This window comes from Gadus chalcogrammus, chromosome 3, assembly GCF_026213295.1.
Source record: "Gadus chalcogrammus isolate NIFS_2021 chromosome 3, NIFS_Gcha_1.0, whole genome shotgun sequence".
NCBI classification, from domain to species: Eukaryota; Metazoa; Chordata; class Actinopteri; order Gadiformes; family Gadidae; genus Gadus; species Gadus chalcogrammus.
This window is the reverse complement of record NC_079414.1, coordinates 24,945,898-24,970,565: the sequence shown is the minus strand read 5'-3', so window position 1 is coordinate 24,970,565 and position 24,668 is coordinate 24,945,898. Positions and strand designations below refer to the sequence as shown.

Sequence of the window (24,668 nt, the reverse complement as noted above, 5' to 3'; positions counted from 1 at the left end):
TTCTCCAGGACGTGGTCAAGTCAGTGAAGAATGTGTTTAAATCCTAAAGAAAAGTTTAGGATTTTTTTTATGCATGCAGTATACTATTTTTTTTTCTGTACACCAAATGTCAAAATGTTTGTTTTATAAATAAATAATGATATTAATTGTGATAAAGGATTTTAAACAAAAAGTCACCTATGCGTCCTCTTTGAGCAGACCCGTGATGACGTGATTCCTCCGGAAGTGACCTGTGTTTGTGTGCGGCTTACTGCGCGTACCGCGACTTTTTGCACGCAGTATAGTAGCGGTATAGTTAGTGTACTTCTGAACCTCGTTTATTAACCCGAAGACAGAACTCTATGAGCGTCGTGGCGTTTCTCCTCGATCGGGTTTGAATAGTCTTGGTCCAGCTCCTGTCAGCTTCTCAGGGCATAGACAACATGAACATACTGCGTTCGAGGTTGGACCCAGCATGGATCAGATCAACCTTGAATCCGTGGGTGATGATGACATCTATGTCGTGTTCAAAGGTAGGCTCTATTAACGTGTACGATCAACACTGATATGTAGTTAAATTTTTAACAAATACCCTGATTACTTAATGTATCGGTGTCTTCACTCTCCACAGGTCATGCTATCCACTCTTCCTCCAGAGCCAGTCATTGCCTCCAAGAAGCCTTATAAAGTTGAGCTTGTTGGTGGGAAGCGGTACTCCTGGTGTACCTGTGGACACAGCAAGAAACAGGTAGGAAAGTGTGATACGTTAGTGTTCAGGTTTCCTTTGAGGTTCTGTCCCTTCCTGATGTGGCTCAGGAGGAAGAGCGGTTTGACTTGTAACCGGAGCTAGTTTGACCGAGCTGGCTGTCGCCTTGCATGGTTGACACCGTCGTCGGTGTGTGAATGTGTGCATGAATCGGTGAATGTTAGGCAATGTTGCAAAGCGCTTTTGAGTGGCCACTGGTTAGAAACGCGCAGTATAAATGCAGTCCATTTACCATTTACCATTCTCCCTCAAACTGCAGCCTTTCTGTGATGGTTCCCACAAGACTAAAGCCCAGGGTCTGGGTCCCCACCGCTTTGTGCCAGAGAAAGACTCGACAGTGTGGCTGTGTGGTTGCAAGTACACCAACAATCCACCTTTCTGTGATGGCACGCACAAATCGGAGTTCATCCAATGTTCTCCACTGGCTGAGGAGAGTGATGTGAAGAGCTGAGCCGACTACACGCATGTTCCCCGACCCTGACCTGGAATTAAGTAGACAAAGGAACATGTCTTCTGAATGAAGACACACTTCTGAATCGTTGTATCTAAAGCCACCATGAAATGCTGTTCGTATCAAATGGGTGGAAGGCACACTTGTTAAAATAATTGTTATGCACTTTAACTTGATTCCGTCGTTATAAATGTATGTTCTGCAATAAGTATACATTTCAGGAATCAGAAGAAAAAAAACGGTTTGTTTAGTATTTATTCAGGTCTATTCACTTGCATTAAAGCTGAGCCTCATATTTATCAATATATTTGATTTCTTAGCACTGAATGTTTTGAAGATATTACACTGAAATTCTCCAATTTCTGAAACATTTACAAATGTATAAAGGACATCTATAAGACTAACACACTCTTGAGTGTACAGAACTAGAACATTAAAAGCTGTCTGATTAATGCACATTGATTAATCATCGATACACTTAAACAAAAAACCCTTCACAGCTGACAAACAGGGTAAGTAAACATTTTATTGACCTAAAACATGCACACGTCTGGAAAAAACAGGTGGGTTCAAAGAAAACAATGAATGGGCATGGATGGAAAATACCACAGAGTTTAATATTTCAGTCGCTTCAATTTTTTCTCCCAGAACATTTGAACAATGACTTCGGCAGGTATCATGGTAGTGCTTGGAGTACAAGATAATGTTTTTTCCAACACGGCGGCACTCGGGTAACGTGGACAGATTTTGTGATTGACCGAGCACATTTTGTAATGCAATGCGTTCTTCGTCAGTCGTGGGGTTTACAGTACCAATTGAGTGGTTGTTATGCCACTTTTTTTTTTATACAGTAGTAACAGGAACTTCAAAATGCGATATTTGACGGGGACTTGTGCCGCAATGCCAACGAAGCATCTGGTCTTCACATCGTCGCCAAATCTGATGAACACTGATGAACCGTCGGGAAAACAGACCTACATCATATACAATACAAAACAATTATGTTGTATAAAAGATAGTTTATACATATGTATACACACATGCTTACATTCTATACATACTGTACAGTTTGTATGTGTGCATTGTCCTACCCTAACACACATAACCACACGCACACATACACAAGAGTCTATTTGGCTGCATTGTTCAGTCTTCTTAGAGGCGGGACAGTCCTTTTTTAACAAGTCTTAGGAAAGCGGCGTTCTGCCGCGGTGCGAACGCCGACGACTCACCGGTCGACCGCCGTCCTCCGCTACTGTATACAAACACACGCACGCACAGACACGCCCCGCATGCGCGCGCGCGTGGCTTTAGGTGGGAGGCGGCAAGCTGCTTTTGTCCCCGCCCCTCGCCTCCTCCTTCGCCGCCGCGGTGCCGTTCACTGTCACTTTGCGGGAGTGGCCGCCGGGCTTGGAGGCGAGGGAGTGGCGCTGCTGGCCGTTGTTGCCGGTCGCCGTGGTGCCGTTGGGGCTGGGGGCGGCGGCGGTGGCGGCGGGGGCGGGGGGAGACGGGGTGTGGGAGCCCGCCGGGCTGGGGGCCGAGGAGGCTCTGGAGGGCGCGGCGGCGGCGGCGGCGGCGGCGGCGGGACTGTGGACCTTGTCGCTCTGGGAGTCACTCTCCGAGGTGGGGCTGGTGTTGACGCCGTCCGAGTGGCCCTGCGCGGCCGACTGGGACGCCCGCCGACGCTTCCTGGTGGGTTTGACCAGGTACTGCAGGGGGATGGGGCCGGTCTGTGGGGGGGGGGGGGGGAGCAGGGGGTCATGAGGTCAGCCCGGGGCTCTGGGAGAACTCAGTTAAGGTGCCACGTCGACGCAACGCAACGGACGGGCGCCTTCAGTCCGCTGACTGAAATCCGACGCAGAACCAGAATCGGTTCACAACTGCGTTGAAGCGTCTGCGTGGTCGTTGCGTCGACGTGGAACCATAACCGAGCCTTTAGTCACCGCTTAGTCGTATTGGATGTTTCTACATTTTACATTTCGGGTATTTGGCAGACACCATCATCCAAAGCGACTTACAATAGGTACATTTGTCTTTTAAAGAGAAACAATACTATATCGCTGTCGGTACAGTAAGGATGTTCAAAGAACTATTGTTAGGTTAAAGCATTCCCTGTATACAACAAAGTTTGCTAGGATAAGGTTTTGTACACATTTTATAGTTGAATATCAGTAGTCTATTGGGGCTGTATTACAAACGATGGCATCATTTAAAAAGGGTGGTAATGAAAGGATAAGTAAAAGATAGTAATATGATTTGTTGGGTTAAAAAGGTGTTGATTTGAATACTGATCATCTGGTTTGGTTCAAGCAAAAACATAATTACCAGATACAAAAAAAATCTGATTCCGTGTGCAATTATAAATATAATTTACCGGTAATAAGCCTCTTCTACTCAGCTGCATGTGTAACTTCAATTATTGAACTTAACATTTAATTATCGCAAAGCGTCATTAAACAACGGTGCCACGGTAAATCATAAAACGGTCACTCACTCGTCTCCACTCATAGAAGTAGGCGATGTCCATTAGCGTGTAATAATCCTTCAAAGGCTCATCCCCATACAACACCTCCACCTGCAGAAGACAAGAAATCAACAAACACGTTGTACATTAAACTTAGGCCCCGTTTACACGAAGGGAAAACGCAGATATTTTCACACGGTTTGGCCTCTCATTTACACGAAAACGCAGTTTTTGTCACAGAAAACGATAATTTCTAAAAACTGGAAATTTCTGAAAACGCCGGTTACGTGTTGTCGTGTCAACGGGTAGAAACGGGGTTTTAGGTTCTGAAACGTCACATTATGCGCCAGGAAATGCTTAACGTCATATGAGCGCCCTATGTTTACAGTTTGTTTGTTACAGGAAGACGCTCGTGTTATTCGTTGTTGTTGATTCTGAGGATTCTGATTGGCTTGCATGGCTTTATCCTTCTCCCTACACTGCCGCCCATAGGTTTGGCATAGTTATAATGTCCCAACGGCGTATTTATCCGTTTTGATGTAAACGACAACTTTTTTGAAAACGATGTTGTGTGCACAATGTTATTTTTGAAAACGATGTTGTGTGCACAATGTTATTTTTGAAAACGGAGGGGGGGAAATATTCGTTTCTATAAATACCCTGCTACGTATAAACGTGGCCTTAGTTGACACCAAACTTCCAAAATCTCTTCCGCCACAAGTTCCCCATTGCCACGAACTGCTTTGCATTTCCATTAAGTCTGCTAAAACGTTTTCATCCAATAGCGACTGTGGAGTGTGTATGGACGAGGGCTGGTTTAAGCAGCCTCACCTGGCCCAGACTCTGGGATGGGTGAGGCTGCTCAGCTGTTGCACATTGACTAATCAATGTGCCGAGGTTAAACCAGCCATCACCAACCACACAGTCAGGGAGATGCATGGCAGCATTGAGCACCAGGTCATGCATCAATGGCGTCCACCACCACCACCACCACCACCACCACCTTGTGTCCTTGTCTGGAGGAGCCCATTAGAAGCCAATTTGGTGGTGTGTAGCAACCGACATCATTCCAGTCATTAAGGAGTAGGTAAGGGGTTAAGAAATCTTGCGCTGGGTGCATACAGGTGTTGAAATATGAGACTCAACCCAGAACTTTTCAGTTGGTAGTCAACCAGCCTAGCCGCTACGCCATATTCCTCCTCTTCAGTTTTAGCTAAATCAAAAGCTTGTTCGAGCACTTTTTAAACATGATGGTATTGAACGGTATTCCAGTCCATTTTATCTGATTTGTTATTGCATGTTTTTAATCAGCAGATAAGGGTTTTATAAAGTATCCTTTCATATTCAAATGATCATCTTTTCCCAAATATTGCAGAAGGGGCAGATGGAGTTTAAAGACGTGCCTTGTACGCTACAATGACCGCTCAGTCGAGCCGTAGAATCGGTACAAAGAAGGCCAGTGTGTTAAACTGATTGGGCCCTGTGCTCTCCCCTGCCCTGGTAGGAAGGCTTCTGTGGCGAGTCTCTATGCCGATCTGAACACCACTAATGGGCCGTCCATGGCATAAAACCCACCATGCAGTTTATATCACTACCGCAATGAAAATATGAAAGCATTAGCTCGGCCAATCAGTGGAGGCGTATCTCACCCGATAACTGCTTGGAATGTCCATCTTGCTCCGGAGGAACTTCGCTAAGTGCATGACCGACATCGCTGCAGGGCATTGTAGAAAACGCTTGCCGTTGGTCTAGAACGGAGAGACGCAAAACAGTGATAGTCTGCGTCAGTAACATCTCACGGTTGTGGTAAATCCTTTTACTCTATGAAAGGAAAACAAAGTCTTACCTTGTCCCCTTCTGTTTCTGAACGCGGCCTTTCGACATTTCTATGAATGAATCAAGGGAGAAGAGATTAATTACCAACTCGTTCTGCCCTAGCGATGCAAATACGGACAAGAGCTTTTCTAAACATCCAGAGCAAAGGAGCGAAACATTTAGTATCCGAATGATAAGCCAACATATGGAACCTCTAATCAAGCTCCATCATAGTTCCTCATTTAAAATATAGCAGTTTGATGTGCACCCAAACTCAAATGAAGACAGGCTCCTACTCCTGCCTTGACAGTCTCAGGCTCAAACGTGTGCGATGAGAGGTCTGATGTGCTGCTCAAGGACACGCAAGACTGAGGGATTCGAACCCGCAAGCCTCCAGCTGCCTAATCTGATCAGAGTCCTTAAATGCTTCCAACTGTTTTTAAATATGCATGCGTTATTAAACGTCTATGTACCTGTTTAATATGTCTATAATGACTGCAGTTTTACTATTGTCCTTTAACAGACACTTCAATCCAAAACAATTTAGAGTAGATCCAGATGGCTGTCACTCAGGACCAGGTAGGGGTAAGGCATCTTGCAAACAGATGCCTTCAGCTCCTCCCCAGACATTAAAGGTTCGAAACCAGGGTCTTTCGTCGGGGGTGTTCAACGGCCTCACCGAGAGGCCCTCTTGAAACCTCAACAAGAGACTACCCTGGGCCTCGCCAACGGGGCTACCCTGTGTCCATTTCATGGACAACACCCGCACTCACTTGTTCCTCTCGTAGAACTGTATGGAGAGGCTGATGATCTCGTCCTCCGCTATGTTAAACGTCTCCACCACCTCGCCCGGCTCCAGCACCCGATTCTCTGCATAGAAGTCCCGCCTCCGTTTCATCTCATCTGAAGTCAAGACACACCGAGGAGATGTCAACAGTCGCTCATCAACTCAACGGTGCCACGTTTACTGTGCTCTTACAGTATCGGACACACTATAAGAGGCACCCTTATTCCATGTCTTAAGGCCGAGTGTTGCTTACCTTTAAATAACCCAGGAACCAGTTTGTAGACGATGTCTTGTAGTGTTTTGTCCGCTCTGTGAAAAAGGTCAGTTTTCAGTGTCAGTACTCGGGTCATAAGTTGAGACATTACCGGCATGAAGAAGTAACAGGCAGGTCACCGTCTTACCTTATGCTTAGCTGTGGGCATGTCTTGTGTACTTGGACGTCGCATCGAGGGCAGAACTTATTGGTCTCCAGAAAGGTAACAATGCATGTTTTACAAACTGGAAGAAATATGAAAGAACAGGGGAGAAATGAAACGCGTTTCAAGAACGGACACGGAAATGCATAGATTCAAGTATGAAGTTGAGGTCAAGTATAAATAACAAAGTCTCTGACAAATGAGAATGCATAATGCCTTCATCAAAATCATAACAACTGATTATATGGTGTAGGTCATGAAGTAAGGTGCCATCCTTTAAACCAGCTACCATTTAAAAAAAAAAAAACGGGTTATTGCGGCCCTGTTTAGTATATGTGACACGTGTATAGACATTTCATATTTAAGGCTAAACACATTCTTAAATAAACAATGACGTGCATTTAAAAACGTACATGAGTGTAGACACTCTACAATAGTCGTGGCATCGATGAAGTAACCAGCACACAGTGGGCAAGTGAGATGGGGATTGAGATCTGTGATTTTAACACAGTCGGGTTGCATTTTATCCATCTGTAGAGATCTGCAAAGGAACAAAACCACCATTAATGCAACACAAAACACCCCAACACAACACAGCATCACCCCATGAACATGCTCGAGCTGTGGCACTGAACATGTTGTGTTGGTTGTTCACTGTGATAAATAAGGCTCTCCCAAAGTGACCCAGAGTGGTCTGCTGCACGCCCTCAGAATCAGAATTACTTTTATTACATCTTATTGTACAAGTACACAAGAGTACAATCCTTAGGTTTGGTTCCTCAACAACCACATAGCAACAATACAAGAACAACCTTGGAACAACAATACTGTTCATCCACAACAATGGTGGTCGATTGACGACCGGGAGAGTAGGAGATATTTTTTTTAACAGTTATGATATTCCAATGTACATTTCGACTCCATTCGGCCAGATTGACTGGTTCTGGGGTCTGTGTAAGAGTGGACTATTCAGCTGCCCCTGTGTGGCCTCAAATCGTGCATCACCACTACTTTGCCAGCGGAGCAACAAAGAGCCTTTACATTTCGCCAGTGCGTTTCGTTGCAATCGGGCACAAAATAAAAAACACACGCAGTGCAAATAATTATTTCAGAGTTGGGAAAGCAAAAAAAAAAAGAATCGCATTGATACACAAAGCAGCCATCTTAAATTCACTGACAGTGTTGTATCAGAGGCGAACAAGAGAGGTTCAAAATGTGACACCGTGCGCTCCTCTGTGCGTAAATCCCCCACGCCGTGCACAGTGTTCACAAAATAACCCCTTAACCAGTATGCATACGTACCAGATGAGACACATAAGTACGCAATTCCACCCCAGCAATAATCCAGGTAAATGATTTGGACTTGGTTTAGAATTTGCAGCAGCAGCGCCAGAAAATGGCTTTTTTCAGCACCGCCAGAGGACTGCCCATTTTGGATCACGTGACATTATTTTGTCGCCTCTTGCAAGGGGGCATGCAGGCGGGGGTCCACCTCTAATACGTCCATGGTCCACCTCCATCCACACGGGTGGACGTTGTACCATGGGATCATCTTATCATGCATTTACTACGGTGCAAAAGCATGCATTATGATATGCACGCAGCATCCCCGACAGTTATTATTTTTTTTCCCCTGGTGGTCTTCGTCGGGAGGAGATTGTGTATTGCCGCTGCTGGCTGGGGAGTTTGTTTGCAACACCTTAATAAATCTGTTACCATCGAATCATCGTTTAATAGTGGTTTATTCGTGTGATTCCGCATCGTCGATTACTTGCTTTCGTTTTTTTGTGATAACTAATTTCTGATGTCAAGTGATGATTGGTAGTAGTGGTCGTTTTGGGGATTTATTTGGTGTTTTGTGGTGACACTCCCATTAATTTCAACAAACGTATCCTGGCTGTTGCCTGGTTTCTTTCTTATTATTCAAATGTAAACTTACTTAGAAAAGAAAAAAAAAAAAAAAAAGGAGACGCCAGCTACTGCTCCCAGTCAGACCCGTGTCTGGTCGAGACGCGTGCAGTGCCACCTTCAACCTGGTGGGGGCGCACTTTACTCTGGATTGCAATCACGGGCGCCATCTTGGGGAGACCCCAAAACGCCAGTGACAACAATCTCAGGCGCATCATTATGGGATTACTCACCTCCAAATAAATAAGGGCTCGGGTGATCTAGGTCTGCAGTCAGCCACCTACCGGAGGGACCAAGGGCGTCCAGCGAGTCCTCCGCGCCGCCCTCCGCAAGCCAGTCCCCGGGTTGTGGAGGTCTGGATGGCCGGCTAGCCGTCAGCAGCCAGCTGGGTCTGCGCGGCGCTCCTCTCCGGACTCGACAGTGGCCTGCTCCGGAGGAAGGGTGGTGACGGCGCACTGCAATGCAATCGGATCGTCGGTCCCGTCTAAAGACACCATCTGAACCAAGAGTCTGCGCGTCGGACGACGGGAGCGCGATGCGCTTTAATCTCGTACGCGCTTATCTTTAAGAAACGGATCCCTGAGGGTGTGTGTGTGTGTCTGTGTGTGTGTGTGTGCGCGCGCGTGTGTGCGTGTGTGTGTGTGTGTGTTTGCGTGTGTGTGTGTGTGCGCTTGTGTGTGCTTGTGCTACAGGGTTAGCCTGAGCGCAGCGTCGCGCCGCCGCCTCGCAGCCGCCGGCCTCGGACATGTCATCCAACTGTGCCAGCGCGGCGCCCCTGAGCGCCAGCAAGACCAAGACGAAAAAGAAACACTTTATAGGGCAGAAGGTGAAGCTGTTCCGTGCGAGTGAGCCCATTCTCAGCGTGTTGATGTGGGGTGTCAACCATACGGTAAAACCATTGGATTGTTCTTGTTGGTGCGGATGTTGGTGTGACTTGTGTGTGCGTGTGTGTGTGTGTGTGTCTCACGCCTGCTGTTTTGATTTAGCTTAGGCTAAAGTCTGCGTTTGGGGGGGTCAGCTGCCTTGATCCATCAAGTCAGCTCTGCTGCACATCCCCCTGTGTCAATCACAAGGATGTGTGCCAAGGTCTGAGTGGGCTGCTTTCAGAGGTTCCTGGTTCGGATCCCTTTTTAATCTGTCGGCCACTGGTGTGTGTGTGTCGTGATTTGATGTGTGTGTGTACTGTGTGTGTGTGTGTGTGTGTGTGTGTGTGTGTGTGTGTGTGTGTGTGTGTGTGTGTGTGTGTGTGTGTGGGACATGTTTTGGATAGTGTACTGCTTAAACCCCGACTCTGTGTGCTGACTGGTACTGCTCAGCAGCGAATGCACAGCACCCGGCATGCACTCGCATCCAGGGCGCATATCAACACGTAATTCAGCATCTGTGTCCCTGCGTAGCCATGTCGTGAGCGATGTTGTCGTACGCATGCCTTCCTGTGCATGCACTTTAGGGAGGGGTCTGACAAACAGAGCCTGAAGTTGCAGGGCGGAGTGGCCCCCTCAACTGCAGATGCATGCATAGTCTTTTTAAAGTCAGTCGCACCCCAGACGGAATTAAGGCGCCCCGATATATATATATTTCAGATTAGCATTCCGTGGGTCCAATGCAATTCAGGGACGCACCTATAAATAGACCCGAAACATTGCATTCATTTTTAGTTGGGCAGAGGGGGTGTGCAAAGCAGGTGAAGGTCAAGCGGCTTCTGTTGGTGCTGCCTGCAGTTCTGCAGCCAGTGCGTCGGTCTGTCGCGCCTGAGTAGCAGGTGGTTGGTTAAATTTTGTATTGATCCGTTTTTTCCCCAGAAAATCAATCCCTCCACCTAGTGTCGCATTCATAAAAGAAGCCTTTGAAATCCCGTTTTCTAATTACAGTAGACGTCCCCCGTGCGTTGCACTCATACCCAAGCATCAGTCAGAAATAAGATATTGGGGCCATAATGAAGAGAAATAAGCATTTATCGCTGACAAGCAAAATCAGAAAGACAATTATCAGTCACTACAGCACCAGATATTTTTTCATATGCAGGATGCAAATATACACATGTGTTTGTAGATACCGACCAGACACTTCATTCATAACATCCCTTGTGTTGTGTGAAATCAGGGATGCTTGAGTCTCTTGGGGCATATGGAGTCGGACACTGTCATGCAAATGTTTGCTTCTTCAAAGGTGTACGGCTCCACATCGGACAATGTGTTAGAGATGGGCTGTTTGGCGACGCTTTGTGTTGATGCTAAAAGGGCATCTTGCCTCAGCCTCTAAGCTTAGGCTGGTGTATAGCAGAAGGGTGATTGCATGGCTGAACCCTGAACCCTTCATTAGAATTGGACATTAGGCTTCAAAGGATAGTTTTGGATTACATTATCGATAACACATGTAACAGAGGACCTGGATGTTTTTTAGTACAGGGATGCTTATTTTGCAGCTCTTGATGACTATCCTTAAAAAAACTGCTCCCAATGCAAACAGACTCAGAGACATATGATTTTACTACTTTTTAAGCATCACTTATGAAATTCTCTTGCACTGCATCTGGGTGTCCACTGTGGAGTTGATGCGATGCTTTGAGCTGTATTAGATCAGATTTAGTGTCAACACATAGATACGATCTATCACTCTGACCGGTGATATTCCCTCACTGTTTACATGGTCATCTTTTATCTTCTCTCGTGTGTTTGTTTCTGAAGTACTGTCAATCATTAGCTGAGATTGGCTGAGTTTGGTTGTTGACTCAAACTAGGGCTTGTCGACGCGCTGTAAGCAGAAGCAGAGCTCTAGGAAGTGCTTAGAGTCCTTAAACCGTAACGACTCAGGCTCCTAATTGACTTGACAGGGTCTTTCCGCATGAAAATTATGCTGTGTGACTTTTCACTGAACATGTGTTTTTAGCTAATGCAATCAGTTTTATGTCTCTTTTAAAATGACTCCTTCAGCTTTAAAATTACTCCTTTAAAATGACTGCACACTACAGGAGTAGTGTGTAGTATGTCTTATGTTATATTTTGGGATGCAATTCTAGTGCACCTTATCTATCATACTTCGTGGAGCAATTCTCCCCTTCTGTGAATATTGTCAACTCTTTACCTCCAACCCAACATCCCCTTGGGATGCTTTTGGGCCAATGTGTCTTCAAGCTCTTTTCCAATCTGTGTCTCTCCTCCAACTCCTGTAGGTCAACGAGTTAAGTAACGTGCCTGTACCAGTAATGCTGATGCCAGACGACTTTAAAGCCTACAGTAAGATCAAAGTGGACAACCACCTATTTAACAAGTAGGTACACCGGCAACCATTGGCCACCATTCACTCTGACGCTATTCTTAGACTCACAGCAGCTTACCCAGCTAATGCGAACTCCGTTGAGTGACCACATCCAGGAATTCTGTTTTTGCGTCGTTTCTGTGTTTGTTCTATCTGTAGGGGTTATCGTTGGGAGCTAAGCGGGTTCAAATGTCTCGTTTTAAATGTGTCAATCGAAAAGGACCGCACTAGAATGCCCAAACGGATCTCTGACTGTAATATTTAAAATAGGATAGGCCTTGGTAAGCTGGGACCCCTTGGCCTGTAACTGGGCAGCTTTGCAATGCAAATAACCCACACTGTGTGTAGTCCATTGAAAAGGGTGTGTTTGTTTTGGTGTTATGGGAAGACGATATTCAGCAGGTTTGAATGATTTTTAATTGGCTATTTGTTGACGTTTTCCACAGACTTTTGACAGCTCATGTCCTTTTTTTTTGACAGCTGAGGTACATTAACATTTAGATTTACATTTCGGATATTTAGCAGACACTTCCAAAGTGACTTAAAATAAGTACATTTGTCAGAAGAAAGGGAAGCAATAATATATTGTTGTCGGTACAGTAAGGATGTTCATAGAAACAAGTGCCAGGCACTTACAGTTGCTAGGTAAACCCATTCTCCGTATACAACAAAGATAGCTCGGATAAGACGCTATACAATGCTAAGGAGTCATTTGAGTGCCAGGGTGTAAAAAAAACAATAAGTGTGTAAATGTACTTGTCTACTCCAGACATTAAATACCATTGATTTAAAATACCTACAGCATTGCTTGTTAACTCTTCCTCTGTCAATTATATTAATTACTAATCCCCTAATAATTACTAGATCCTCATGTCCTGAATGAACAGAAGTATGGTTTGGTAACATAACATATAGCATAACAATTAGATTTTCCTCTAGATTCATACAATGCGTACAATTCGTTTTCTGGTCTAGCATAGACCAGTTCCATTGAAGTACTGAGCTTTTATTTACCATGAGGAATAAAAAGCAGCTACCGGAGACAACAGAGTATATTACGATATAGTCACAAATCCCATCGGACTCTAATCTCAAATTCAGGGAACCTCCCTTGCTGCTTCACTAGTCACCTGATGACCAAAAGATGTGATGTCAACATTTCTCCTTCACTCCTCTTTAAAAGAGGCTCATATTAAATGCAGGTGCCACTCCTTCACATTGCACTTCCATACAACAGAACATTCCCCATTTTCCTACCGTTTGCCTAAAGTGATTCTTATCCATAATACCATAATCAATCTGTTATTTTTTTGCATAATGGTTTTATTCTGAGAATGGAAAAAAAGTACAACAATACAATGTACATGTAATGCGTACAGAATATAAGTGAAACATTTGTATTTCATACCCCAAAAACAAACCCCCTAAATGGTGAACACACACTACCTCAGATGACTAAGAGTGATTCAAGTACAGAGCCCAAACAAAGCAATAAAGTGCAGGAGTACATGTCAGTTAATAAATAACAATAAAAGATAAAATCTTAATAAAATAGTAATAATAATAACAATGATTTTTATAATAATAAATGAAGAAGGAGAGGAGGGAGGAAGGTTGGTTGAGAAAGGTCAATCTCAGTCTTTTTAAATCAAGATCCCTTGTTAGCAAATCAACAAGTGAGTCATGTTGTTGTGCAGCATAGCGGAGCTCTGTGATGCACCACCATGCTGCAGATGGACCTGTCATCGTCGGACACACTGCCTCATACAGGAAGTTGGCCAAATTGAACGAGACACCAGCTAAAAAAAAAGAAAGCTGCTCAATAATACATGGGAGGGCCTGTGAATATCTGCATCCTGGCTCCTTTAGGCAGTGGGGGGGGGGAAGTGGTTCTGAGCAGTGAAAGCAGAAGTGTTCATTTTGTTTTAATGTAGCTTGACAAAGCAAGGCAGATGAAAGGCCACCATTGTCGCATAGATTAAAGGCAATATTTAAAAATAGTGTGCGAGGTTCATAAGACTGAGACTGTGCCGATCTGTCAGTCGGATATTCATCGACACTAGTTCTTCAGCCAGTAGGACTTTTAAGTTGCAGTTCATCAGCAATAGGCTCTTTAGCTAGCAGTCCTTAAGGACGCACAAGGGCTTTATTGTTAACGAGGCAACATTTTAATTAGGAAAGGAACATAAAATGGTTTACAAAAGTAGGTTATTATGTATTGGTTGGACCGCTGTCATTCTGGAACAGAATATTTGAACTTGATAGCATGATAAGCATTAACCTTCTACCCATGCATATTATAACACCAGTGTGTCTGGGAAAGAGATTGTGGAAAGATTGTTGTGCCGCAGACACTTCTCTCGGTAACCCCTGTGCTCTCTCCCTCCCTCCCTCCCCCTCCCCCCCCCCCCCCCCCCCCCCCCCCCCCGCCAGAGAAAACCTTCCTAGCCGCTTCAAGTTTAAGGAGTACTGTCCCATGGTGTTCCGAAACCTGCGAGAGAGGTTCTGCATCGATGACCAGGACTACCAGGTCAGAGCCCAATCCCAGCCTCCCTCGTGGAAGATAATGCCTTCAACGAATATATGAAATATATAGTGTGTGTGTGTGTGTGTGTATGTGTGTATGTGTGTATGTGTGTGTGTGTGTGTGTGTGTGTGTGTGTGTGTGTGTGTGTGTGTGTGTGTGTGTGTGTTACAATAAGTACATTTTTCAGATGGAGAAACAACAATACAGTTAGGATGTTCATAGAACCAAGTGTCAAGCACTAACAATTGTTATGTTAACCCATTCCCCGTATAAAGCAAACATTGCTACGATAAGATGCTACACAACTAAGTGAAATTTTGCATAAATCCCTAAGAGGGGTGTGGGGGGGGGTGGGAGGGGGAGGTTAACTAGGTTAACTCTGAACAAGTGAGTCTTGAGTGTGTCTTCAAGTGAGTCACGTACGCTTTATGAAAGTCTTCCAAATGCTGTGATCTTCCACTTTTTGTGTACAACGAGGCCTGGAAGGACTTTGATCTGTAATCTGTAATATGTAAACTGTAATATGTAATATGTAATCTGTCGTTTTGCGTTTTGCAGAACTCTCTGACGAGGAGCGCCCCGCTCAACAGCGACGCCCAAGGTCGCTTCGGGAACCGCTTCCTGTCCAGCTACGACCACCGGTTCGTCATCAAGACGGTGTCCAGCGAGGACATCGCCGAGATGCACAACATACTGAAGAAGTACCACCAGGTAAAGGCTAGGCCCTGCTGCGTGGCATTTCACCAAGTTGGGTCGCGTAACCACAAGATGATTACATGCCAACTAAATTCAACTGGGTTCTGCCATATCTATTGTATATTATTTATTTTATAAGGGTGTTGAATGGTTTTTGAAATGGTTTATTATTCGAAATGATTGCTGAACAATGCACACTAAATGTATTCATCAAGTGTCTGCTTCCGAGTTGCTGAATAGGCTGTTGAGATGTACGTCAGCCAGAATATTTGCGCATTCATTTAAATCACCTGACCAGATCTTAGCCAATGAAAAATGAGGGAACGAATGGCGTTGAATGAACGTTGAGCCTGCGTTTCTCATGCTTTCACCTCAGGGTTCAATCTACTACCACTACCCATCCGTCAGTGTATCAACAACTGAACAATTAATCTCATTCAAACCGACATCGCGATGTAATAGAACGCGATTTTCTAAATCCGTCATTACTGGAGATCAGTAAGATTCATATTTATTTTTTGTTTTACAATTCAATAGTTAAATAAATATGTTATATCAATTCATGCATCAATTCAACCCAACAGTAGGCCTGGCCAAAGGAAAGAGCAGTTTATATGTTGACTGCTTCCAATGTTGTGCTGGTCATAGTACTATAGAATGATTTATTGCTTGTTTAGTGAGTAATACCGAACATAAGGAACTTTAAAAAGGAAAAAAACTCATATTAAATCTCCGTTGCAATATTGGTCGTCATAATCGCAATTTGATTATTTACCCAAATCGCTCAGCCCTATTAACAACCTTTTGTGTCCCTCAGTTCATAGTGGAGTGTCATGGCAACACATTGCTGCCGCAGTTCCTGGGTATGTACCGGCTGACGGTGGACGGCGTGGAGACTTACATGGTGGTCACCCGGAACGTATTCAGCCACCGGCTCACGGTACACCGCAAGTACGACCTCAAGGTAGGCCCCAGAGGCTTCGCCGTGGCGGATTCAAATACTGACCGAAAAGTGGTTGAAATCTGCTTTTTTTATTTGACGGCTGAAATGGGCTGATTTGTTCTCTCACAGCGGCTCTGTGGGAAAAGCTGCTTGGTACTTTCTAAATTTAGCTGTTGCCATAGCAGACAATTAAGTGTTATTGGACAGTGTTAATAATATCGCTATGATTGATTGTGTTTGTTATGTCGTTAGCAGTGGGCTAATTAGACGAAAGCTGTACTGCATGATACAGTAACGTTGCTAAGGAGGATATAAACATCCTTTCTCCAACGCTCTCAAAATCGAGTAAAAGAAGGAATAAAATATGCCTTCTTCAAAAGATAAATCTTAAAATGTTGTGATCTAGAGAAACGGTCACATTTCGAGCCCCATAAAACACAAAATAGTTTTGCATTCATGCTTGAATCCAACCTATGTTCTTGTGTTCTTAGAAGTGAACAAAAAGCCATCCTTAATTTGCCCGCGAGTGCCCTTGTGAATAACACTTTCTAAAAATACGACCACTCTGTACAACAGAGAAGAGGATTATAGTGTTTGTTCTCTCCGTTCGCTTTAAGCAAGCTGTCTTTCATGTGTGTGATCTCTCCCCTACCCAGGGTTCTACGGTCTCAAGGGAAGCCAGCGATAAGGAGAAGGTGGGTTTGAACTCTCTGATAAATCAATGGGACCAAAGGAGTTAATACTATAGGACCATGATAAGGGCACTTTGTATTGGACCACGGTATGCTCCTTACTTAAGGAGATTCCTCTGAATTCCAAGCACTTTCATTTGTAACATTCCTTCAGCAATATATCCAATGTCTTGTAATGGCCACGTGTGTGTGTGTGTGTGTGTGTGTGTGTGTGTGTGTGTGTGTGTGTGTGTGTGTGTGTGTGTGTGTGTGTGTGTGTGTGTGTGTGTGTGTGTGTGTGTGTGTGTGTGTGTGTGTGTGTGTGTGTGTGTCCAGGTTGGCATTAATGAACAGGAATAGGAAAGATGGATTCAAAAGAATCCTTCACCAGTCTGCCTATAATATAACGTCAACAACCATCTGTCCTTCACACATTCTGCATACCTAATGATCCTTTCTCGTGCGGCCAGGCCAAGGAACTGCCGACCTTCAAGGACAACGACTTCCTGAACGAGGGCCACAAGTTACAAATAGGGGATGACAACAAGAAGTACTTCTTGGAAAAACTAAAGCACGACGTGGAGGTAGGAGGCGTTTCGTGCTGACTTTTGCGGTTTACACGGTCCAATAAAGGCTTGAGTCTGGCTCCGGTGACTCTGACCCTGCTGCTTACACCACTGTCCCTCAGCTTCAGCTGAACACAGTGATTGTGTATATTGTATCTGTATTTGTCCACGTTATCTAGGCTATAGATTAGCTCTGCGTGGCAGATGTCAGCCTTGTACGTACTCCGCTGATTCGGCCGGTGTTGTTTTGGTGCGTTTGGGTTGGCTTGGCTCAGGAAGTAGAGCGGGTTGCCTTGTAACCAGAAGGTTGCTAGTTCGATCCCCAGCCCAGAGTGTCGAGGTGACCCTGAGCAAGACACCGCACCCTGCCTATAATAATATCAGGGACGAAGGATGGAAATTAGCCTTTGGTTATAATCATGCATATTTACATTTTTGAACGATTTTCATCAATATACTTTGTCCCTTTTTGTGAAATAAATAAACTTCAAACCCTAACTGCTCCTGACAAGCTGGCTGTCGCCTTGCACGGTTGACACCGCCGTCGGTGTGTGTGTGTGTGTGTGTGTGTGTGTGTGTGTGTGTGTGTGTGTGTGTGTGTGTGTGTGTGTGTGTCTGTGTGTCTGTGTGTCTGTGTGTGTGTGTGTGTAAAACGTTGTAAGTCGCTTTTGATAAAAGCGACTTACAACGTTTCACACACACACACACACACACCGACGGCGGTGTCAACCGCCGTCTGTGTGTGTGTGTGTGTGTGTGTGTGTGTGTGTGTAAGTGTGTGTAAATCGTTGTAAGTCGCTTTTGATAAAAGCGTCTGACCTCCATGTCTGTGTACTTGGGTCCTCCCCAGTTCCTGGCCACGCTGAAGATCATGGACTACAGCCTGCTGGTGGGCCTGCACGACGTGGACCGGGCGGAGCAGGAGGAGATGGAGGTGGAGGCCGGCGGGGACGAGGAGGAGTACGACGACGGGATGGGCGGCGGCGGGGGGGGGGCGCTCCCGGGCTCCTTCGGGACCCCGCCGGACAGCCCCGGGAACCCGCTCAACTTCGGCGGGTTCTTCGGCCCGGGGGAGTTCGACCCCTCCGTCGACGTCTACGCCATCAAGAGCCACGACGGTAAACCGCTTGCGACCGCTGTAGTCCTGACGGGTTACGTTTTGACACCGCTGTTTTGTTTTTTTTAAAGGGGTGATATCACGTCACAAGGTGTGAGTTTGATCAGCCGTTACTAGCCGTTTGAAAGTCGGCCTTTTACCTGTGTTTTAGTGACATCACAAGTGTGAGGCCACGTTTATGCGTAGCAGGGTATTTATAGAAATGAATATTTCCCCCCCTCCGTTTTCAAAAAGAACATTGTGCACACATCGTTTTCAAAAAAGTTGTCGTTTACATCAAAACGCATAAATACGCTGTCGAGCGCCATTATAACTATGCCAAACCTATGGGCGGCAGTGTAGGGAGAAGGATAAAGCCATGCAGGCCAATCAGAATCCTCAGAATCAACAACAACGAATGACACGAGCGTCTTCCTGTAACAAACAAACTGTAAACATAGGGGCGCTCATATGACGTTAAGTATTTCCTGGCGCATAATGTGACGCTTCAGAACCTAAAACCCTGTTTCTCCCCGTTGACACGACAACACATAACCCGCGTTTTCAGAAATCTCCACTTTGGCCGGAGTTTTTCGAAATGATCGTTTTCTGTGACAAAAACTGAGTTTTTGTGTAAATGAGAGGCCAAACCGCGTGGAAATATCTGCGTTTTCCCTTCGTGTAAACGGGGCCTGAGTGACCATCTAGATGTACGCTGGATAGGTCAATCGACCAGCCTAACCAGTGGACTGTAACAAATGTCGCTGATCTATCCGTCAAACATCTATTATAATAGGTGGACACTCCCACTTGTGATGTCACTAAAACACAGGAAACGGCTGATTTTCAAACTGCCTGTAATGGCTATTCACGCTCACAGCTGGTGGCATGATATCACCCCTTTAAACGACCACAGTTTTGGTTTTGCCGGGCTGAAACCCCAACAGGCTATGTTCACAGCGGTGCCCTGGCGGGGCAGACACAGGTGTTGTCCGTATCGCTGATTATGGGTCTGCTGTCCACCACCCGGGCCCGGTTAGTCTAGACCAGTGCGGATCAGTCTACTATCCGTGCCCTGGTACATGAAGGGAGCAGACCCATAATTAGTGTGTCAGAGGAAGTGTCCGATGACTCTTCTGTGAAAAGGGTCTATTAAATGCCGTACAGGAAATTGGCTTAGCTTAGCACCTGGTCAGCATCCATTTAATTATTCTCAGTTCGTCTGGACCTGCCACTCACAGATTTGAACATGCATGCAAAACGTAATGGTCACTGACTTGCTGTATAAATAGTTTGGATTCAACAAAATGAGTCTAAAAAAAATTATGCATATATTATAGTTGTAATACAAAATTTGTGTTCGTGGCAAAATGCATCATCATCATTAGGTTTATATTCTTTGTGATTCTCAGCGAACAGGAGAGGTCCTGACTCTGTCTGTATGTTTCACTCCTTAGCTGCTGTGAAGAAAGAGGTGTACTTCATGGCCATCATCGACATTCTCACGCACTATGATGCTAAGAAGAAAGCTGCACATGCTGCCAAAACTGTGAAACATGGGGTGAGTTTCCTGCACTATCCTCTGAAGGTTTCATTCAATTTAATTGAAAATCAAAAGATAAGTACAATCTTGGAATATATTTGCCTCGAATAATTGAAAGCCCTGCTCACAGCATTTGGAAAAGCACTTTCCCTGTCCAACTCAATTACAAACCAAGTAACGTGTGTGTGTGTGTGTGTGTGTGTGTGTGTGTGTGTGTGTGTGTGTGTGTGTGTGTGTGTGTGTGTGTGTGTGTGTGTGTGTGTGTGTGTGTGTGTGTGTGTGTGTGTGTGTGTGTGTGTGTCCCCTCCTAGGCAGGGGCGGAGATCTCGACGGTGAACCCCGAGCAGTACTCTAAAAGATTCTTTGAGTTCATGTCTAACATCCTGTCATAGACCCACCGGGCTCCCTGTCCGACCTGTCAATCACTGACAACCACCAAACAACTTCAACCCAAGTACACGAACCACCACCCCTAGCAAACCCCCCTTTCCCCTGGCTTAGACCCTGCGTCCCCCCGTCCCCCCCCCCACATACTCTCCTGTAGGAGCCCTTCCATGGCCAGGACCACAGACTTGACAGGAGGGATGGGAAACCATGCTGTTACACTGAGGCAGGGAACTGGACTCTTTCTAGGGAAAAAACAAACAAAACACAAGCAATGTGCTCTCCTCTCCCCTCCCTTCCCTTCCCAAGCGACCCCTCTCCCCCCTCCTTCTCCGTCGCACAGTGTAACGCCCGAACGGACAACTCGACACGCAGAATTTGGACATTTTAGTTGGGACTTCTCCCTGGCCTCCATTTCTTCGGTCCAACCCCCCCTACGCCCACCTCGATCTCCCCCCCCCCCACGCCAGCACGGGAACTGTGTCACTAATGCCTTGAATGAGTGTCCGCTTCTGCATTAAGCGCCTCGTTAGTTCTCTCTCTGTTCAGTTTCCATTCTCGTTGTAGTATTTCTTGCACATATAAAGAACACAGACATGTGTACGTACGCGCACACACACAAAACAACCGATGCAGAATAGCCATAATCGCATGACAACTGTTCAACCTATAGCCACAAGGCTTTCGTAAACAATAACTAAATAGCAAAACAAATTGGAACAGACGACAACCGGTGATCGACTTATGAACATATAATGGTTTTACGTAAATGAATGCAATATAAAAAAAAAAAAATGCATGGCTGATATGTACATGACTCCACCAGTAAGCTGAAACAATGACCTTAGCATCTGAGTGTAATGACTAAAACAAATACCTAGGTGTTTAAATGTTACGTTGCCATATTGTTTTTGAATATTTCAGAAATTTAAATGTGAGCTCGGAGGTTTGGACGATGGAAGAAAAAGAAAAAAAAATGATCTAAAAAAATGGGGAATTCTACATCAAATACTTGTTTTATTACCATAAGAATCATTTTTATATCTTGTTTACATTAATGTAGCAATTTTGTGTTTGTATACAGTATTGTTTTGTTACCAGACATTAGAAAAGGTTACTTGAAAATGATTCATTGCATATTAAAGGGAGTTTTAACTTGGACCACGACTGGGTGTGAAAAAAGTATTTTATTTCAATTACTCATCGTTTCTATTGCCGCTTTATACAAGGACATTTGTGGGCATAACAGTGGCCAAACTGTCCCGTAAATATTGCAGAGAGCAGTTTTATAGACCAGGAGAATACTGAATGATTTAACCTTTCAGTGTTTGCAATAGATCCAATTTCACCCTCAGTTTCGGGTGTTCATGAGCCAAACAGACAAATAGATTATGGTTGAATGATAGCGCATTTTTATTATTATTGTTGATCCCTTTTGTGTGCTACAAAGAAAGACAAACCAGAACAGATAATTGGCCCAAAGGTCTTTTATTGACCAATATGAATAACAAAAAAACATACAAGCATGGGGTATTTTATACAAATCGGGTAGTCGTTGAGGCTGCGGAGTAGAAGGGCTCTAGTCCATCCTGGCTTTCAGGGTGCGTGTGGTAATCTTGTCCTTCTCACTGCGAGGTAGAGGAAAAAACAGGATTTATTTTTTATAGCGTCATCCGAGTGTGACCTATGATGTTCTGTACACAGTGCCGGGTAATAACGCTCCACTTACATGACTTGTACAACCACCCCCATGCCGGATACGGCATCACGGTCCACGGCGTTCAGCATGGCCTGGGAGATGGTCTCAAACAGGTCCTCAGGCTCCTGCACACATTAAGACACGTTTCTCAGATCAATGATCCCAATATCAGATCTGCTAGAGGGCTGAGACTTGACATCGATTGAGCAGTGAAGAAGTATTTGAAGATGCATGTAATCCAATTGATACATTGCAAAATTAAGAAATAATGTAACGCATGTCATCTTTCCAATATCTTGTGAGGTAGGTCCACTTTATGGACGCGCTTCCTGTTTTAAAATGGTCTGCTTTGCATAACAAATTCAATCTGATGCTTCGAGGGAGCGGTTGCAATAACACAAAGCCGGAAGACGAATGGACATGAATGCAAAGTTGCCCTGCTTTTATTACTGAAAGCAAAACAAGTTTTATAATCCCCATCCCTTTTCTTTTCCGGCCGGGCCAGACAGGGCCTTAATCTGCACGTTAGTGTTGAGCCCCAGCCCTCTGCGCCACAGCACACTCACCATGTCGGGCTCCCACAGAGACTCGCACATGCCGTACATCTGCTCGGAGCAGGTGCCGCTCACGACGAAGTCCTCGGTGACCATGGGGCAGCCGATGAGGTCCAGCGAGCAGATGAAGGGTTCGAACGTCTTGGGGTCGAGGCCAGCAATCACGGGCTCGATGTAGTATGGCCCGAACCTAACGAGAGGAACACACAGGTGTTCTGTTAGCACAACAGCACTTGCGTTGTTCCTTTAGACTCTTTTTAACTCTAAAAATAAAACAAGATGAAACTTTTTTAATTTGAGTCGAGTTTAAACATGGATTCTAATTGGATGGACTCCTTGTTGTAAGGCCTTGAATTAATTTAATTACAGGATATAAACCGTAGTTGGTTCTATCACAGGACAGGCAGCCTGCTTTCAAGCTGTTCCCATGACTACCTCTTCCACACTTACATTTTATAGAGTCAAAATGAATGCACCACAACACACACTATCATTTAACAGACCCACACCTCTTCTCGTAGAGCAGGTTGGACACCATGCTCATGAAGGTTTTGGGCTTGATCTGGCGCCCTTCTTTCAGCTCGTAGAGGTTCAGCCTGAACTTTAGCCTCTGGGATCTAAACAACAAAATGACAGCAAATTACAAACCTCTCTACACAATCATGTTTTTAACTTATGACAGCGATTAGGGGATTACTATTACCGATGTATTTATTATTGGATGTAATATTTCGGAAGATTAAAAAAATAAATAAAGCATTTGTTAACAATAACCCCATCTATTATTTTATCGCCTTCTTATAGACATATGACGACGATCGAATAAATGTATTCAGCTGACCATCCACAGTTGAGACTTCAGGACGGATACTTACACTGTCTGTACATCAGTAGCCAGTCCAGCCAGGCCAATATAAAGCCTGTCTCCCATGGGAAAGATCTTCTGGAAATCTGTTGTGACCATTTGAGCCTGGACGCCAAATCTCCGGTCTGCTGCGATGGCCACACAGTTCTTCCCCCGCATAGCCATTACGGCTCCACCGTTATAGGACATAATAGACTGGGGACGAAATAGAAAAGATGAAAGAAGTTACTAAATGGTTCAATTTCGATCCATTCCAAGATTTGAAGTTTGTGAAAGCCTTGTTTGGGGACTGACCACTTCCTTTGAATTGTTGAAGCTACTGACATAAAAAAAAAGGGTTGAAATATGATAATGAATTGGCTACTGTTAACTGTATATGGGTAGTGTGGGGCGGCCATCTCATGAGTTGTGTTTGACTGAATGAATCACAAATCAATAATCACAAATCAATAAAAAAAACGATACTAGCAATTTAGTATGGATAAAATAAGCCTAGTTGCGTATCTCACTGACAGATAAGGTTCAATGCTAAAGCATAGTACTATGAATGGTTGGTTAATAAAGCATACTGTGTATGATTCATAGACTAAAGCATTCTGTGTATGGTCACTACTAACGCATAGTTTGTATGGTTCTATTCTATACTACAACACACCGAGTGTGATTCAATGCTAAAGCATACTGTGTATGCTAGAAGCATAGCACCCGAATAGCAGCCAGTTTACTTTACCTATTAAAACAGTAAGAGCTGATTATTTAATGCCATGCTTCCGCACCATCAGAATAACATTCACATAAAACCAGGATCAAAACCAAACACAAACAACATGAAAAATATATGACTTCTTAAATCTAAAACGAGATCATTTTAGCTAGCATGATGCTGCAAGTGACAACATTAGCTAACACGGATGCTAACTCGACCATATCACTGTCAAGCTTTGTTTGTTATTTACAGTTTTGAGAGCCATTTTTTAGCTAAGTAACTATTTTAACATCAGCCTTACAACGATTCTTTTTCATATACACTTTCTTACCATGGTGGATACTTTGGATGTTTTCTTATTATAAACCCGGTTTATGCTAGCCCCGTACGGTGACTACACGATTCTGAGGGCTGCTTGGCTGAACCACGTCACGGAAAGCTTCACGGCGATTGGCTGTGTAAAGTTTCCTTTGCAGTAAACCCTGTTGTAATTGGACGATTTCTGTGCGTCCACAAAAAGGGCTGTATGCATTGGATTGCTGAGGACGGTCTTTGCTTAAAGTGAAAGCAAACT

General features: G+C 44.7%; 4 protein-coding genes across 6 annotated transcripts; 2 read left to right on the top strand and 2 right to left on the bottom strand.

The window, feature by feature from the left end:
* Nucleotides 1-48: 48 nt before the first annotated feature.
* LOC130379890 (CDGSH iron-sulfur domain-containing protein 3, mitochondrial-like) lies at nucleotides 49-2,334 on the top strand. Its single transcript, XM_056587020.1, has 3 exons — nucleotides 49-512; nucleotides 611-727; nucleotides 1,005-2,334. The coding sequence occupies exons 1-3, from the start codon at nucleotides 423-425 to the stop codon at nucleotides 1,194-1,196; spliced, it is 399 nt and encodes a 132-aa protein (XP_056442995.1). The 5' UTR covers nucleotides 49-422; the 3' UTR covers nucleotides 1,197-2,334.
* On the bottom strand, nucleotides 1,206-9,182 carry LOC130379876 (polycomb complex protein BMI-1-A-like). 2 transcript variants are annotated; one of them, XM_056586997.1, is made up of 9 exons: nucleotides 8,871-9,182; nucleotides 7,092-7,219; nucleotides 6,664-6,760; nucleotides 6,516-6,571; nucleotides 6,249-6,378; nucleotides 5,507-5,546; nucleotides 5,310-5,408; nucleotides 3,691-3,771; nucleotides 1,206-2,926 (listed from the first exon to the last, which is right to left on the bottom strand). In XM_056586997.1, exons 2-9 carry the CDS (start codon nucleotides 7,207-7,209, stop codon nucleotides 2,507-2,509), a joined length of 1,041 nt encoding a protein of 346 aa, XP_056442972.1. In that variant the 5' UTR covers nucleotides 7,210-7,219; nucleotides 8,871-9,182; the 3' UTR covers nucleotides 1,206-2,506. The 2 variants fall into 2 exon arrangements, with proteins under 2 accessions (XP_056442972.1, XP_056442971.1); XM_056586996.1 differs by having other exon boundaries at nucleotides 1,207-2,926; nucleotides 7,981-9,182.
* On the top strand, nucleotides 8,733-23,525 carry LOC130379871 (phosphatidylinositol 5-phosphate 4-kinase type-2 beta-like). Of its 2 annotated transcripts, none has more exons than XM_056586992.1 (10): nucleotides 8,733-9,136; nucleotides 11,759-11,856; nucleotides 14,278-14,374; nucleotides 14,930-15,082; nucleotides 15,885-16,031; nucleotides 16,667-16,705; nucleotides 17,152-17,265; nucleotides 18,098-18,365; nucleotides 19,801-19,904; nucleotides 20,198-23,525. In XM_056586992.1, exons 1-10 carry the CDS (start codon nucleotides 9,047-9,049, stop codon nucleotides 20,276-20,278), a joined length of 1,191 nt encoding a protein of 396 aa, XP_056442967.1. In that variant the 5' UTR covers nucleotides 8,733-9,046; the 3' UTR covers nucleotides 20,279-23,525. The 2 variants fall into 2 exon arrangements, with proteins under 2 accessions (XP_056442967.1, XP_056442966.1); XM_056586991.1 differs by having other exon boundaries at nucleotides 8,733-9,475; nucleotides 20,198-23,522.
* psmb3 (proteasome 20S subunit beta 3) lies at nucleotides 21,738-24,536 on the bottom strand. The gene is made up of 6 exons (XM_056587015.1): nucleotides 24,426-24,536; nucleotides 23,399-23,583; nucleotides 23,033-23,140; nucleotides 22,536-22,713; nucleotides 22,000-22,094; nucleotides 21,738-21,898 (listed from the first exon to the last, which is right to left on the bottom strand). Exons 1-6 carry the CDS (start codon nucleotides 24,426-24,428, stop codon nucleotides 21,850-21,852), a joined length of 618 nt encoding a protein of 205 aa, XP_056442990.1. The 5' UTR covers nucleotides 24,429-24,536; the 3' UTR covers nucleotides 21,738-21,849.
* Nucleotides 24,537-24,668: the final 132 nt, after the last annotated feature.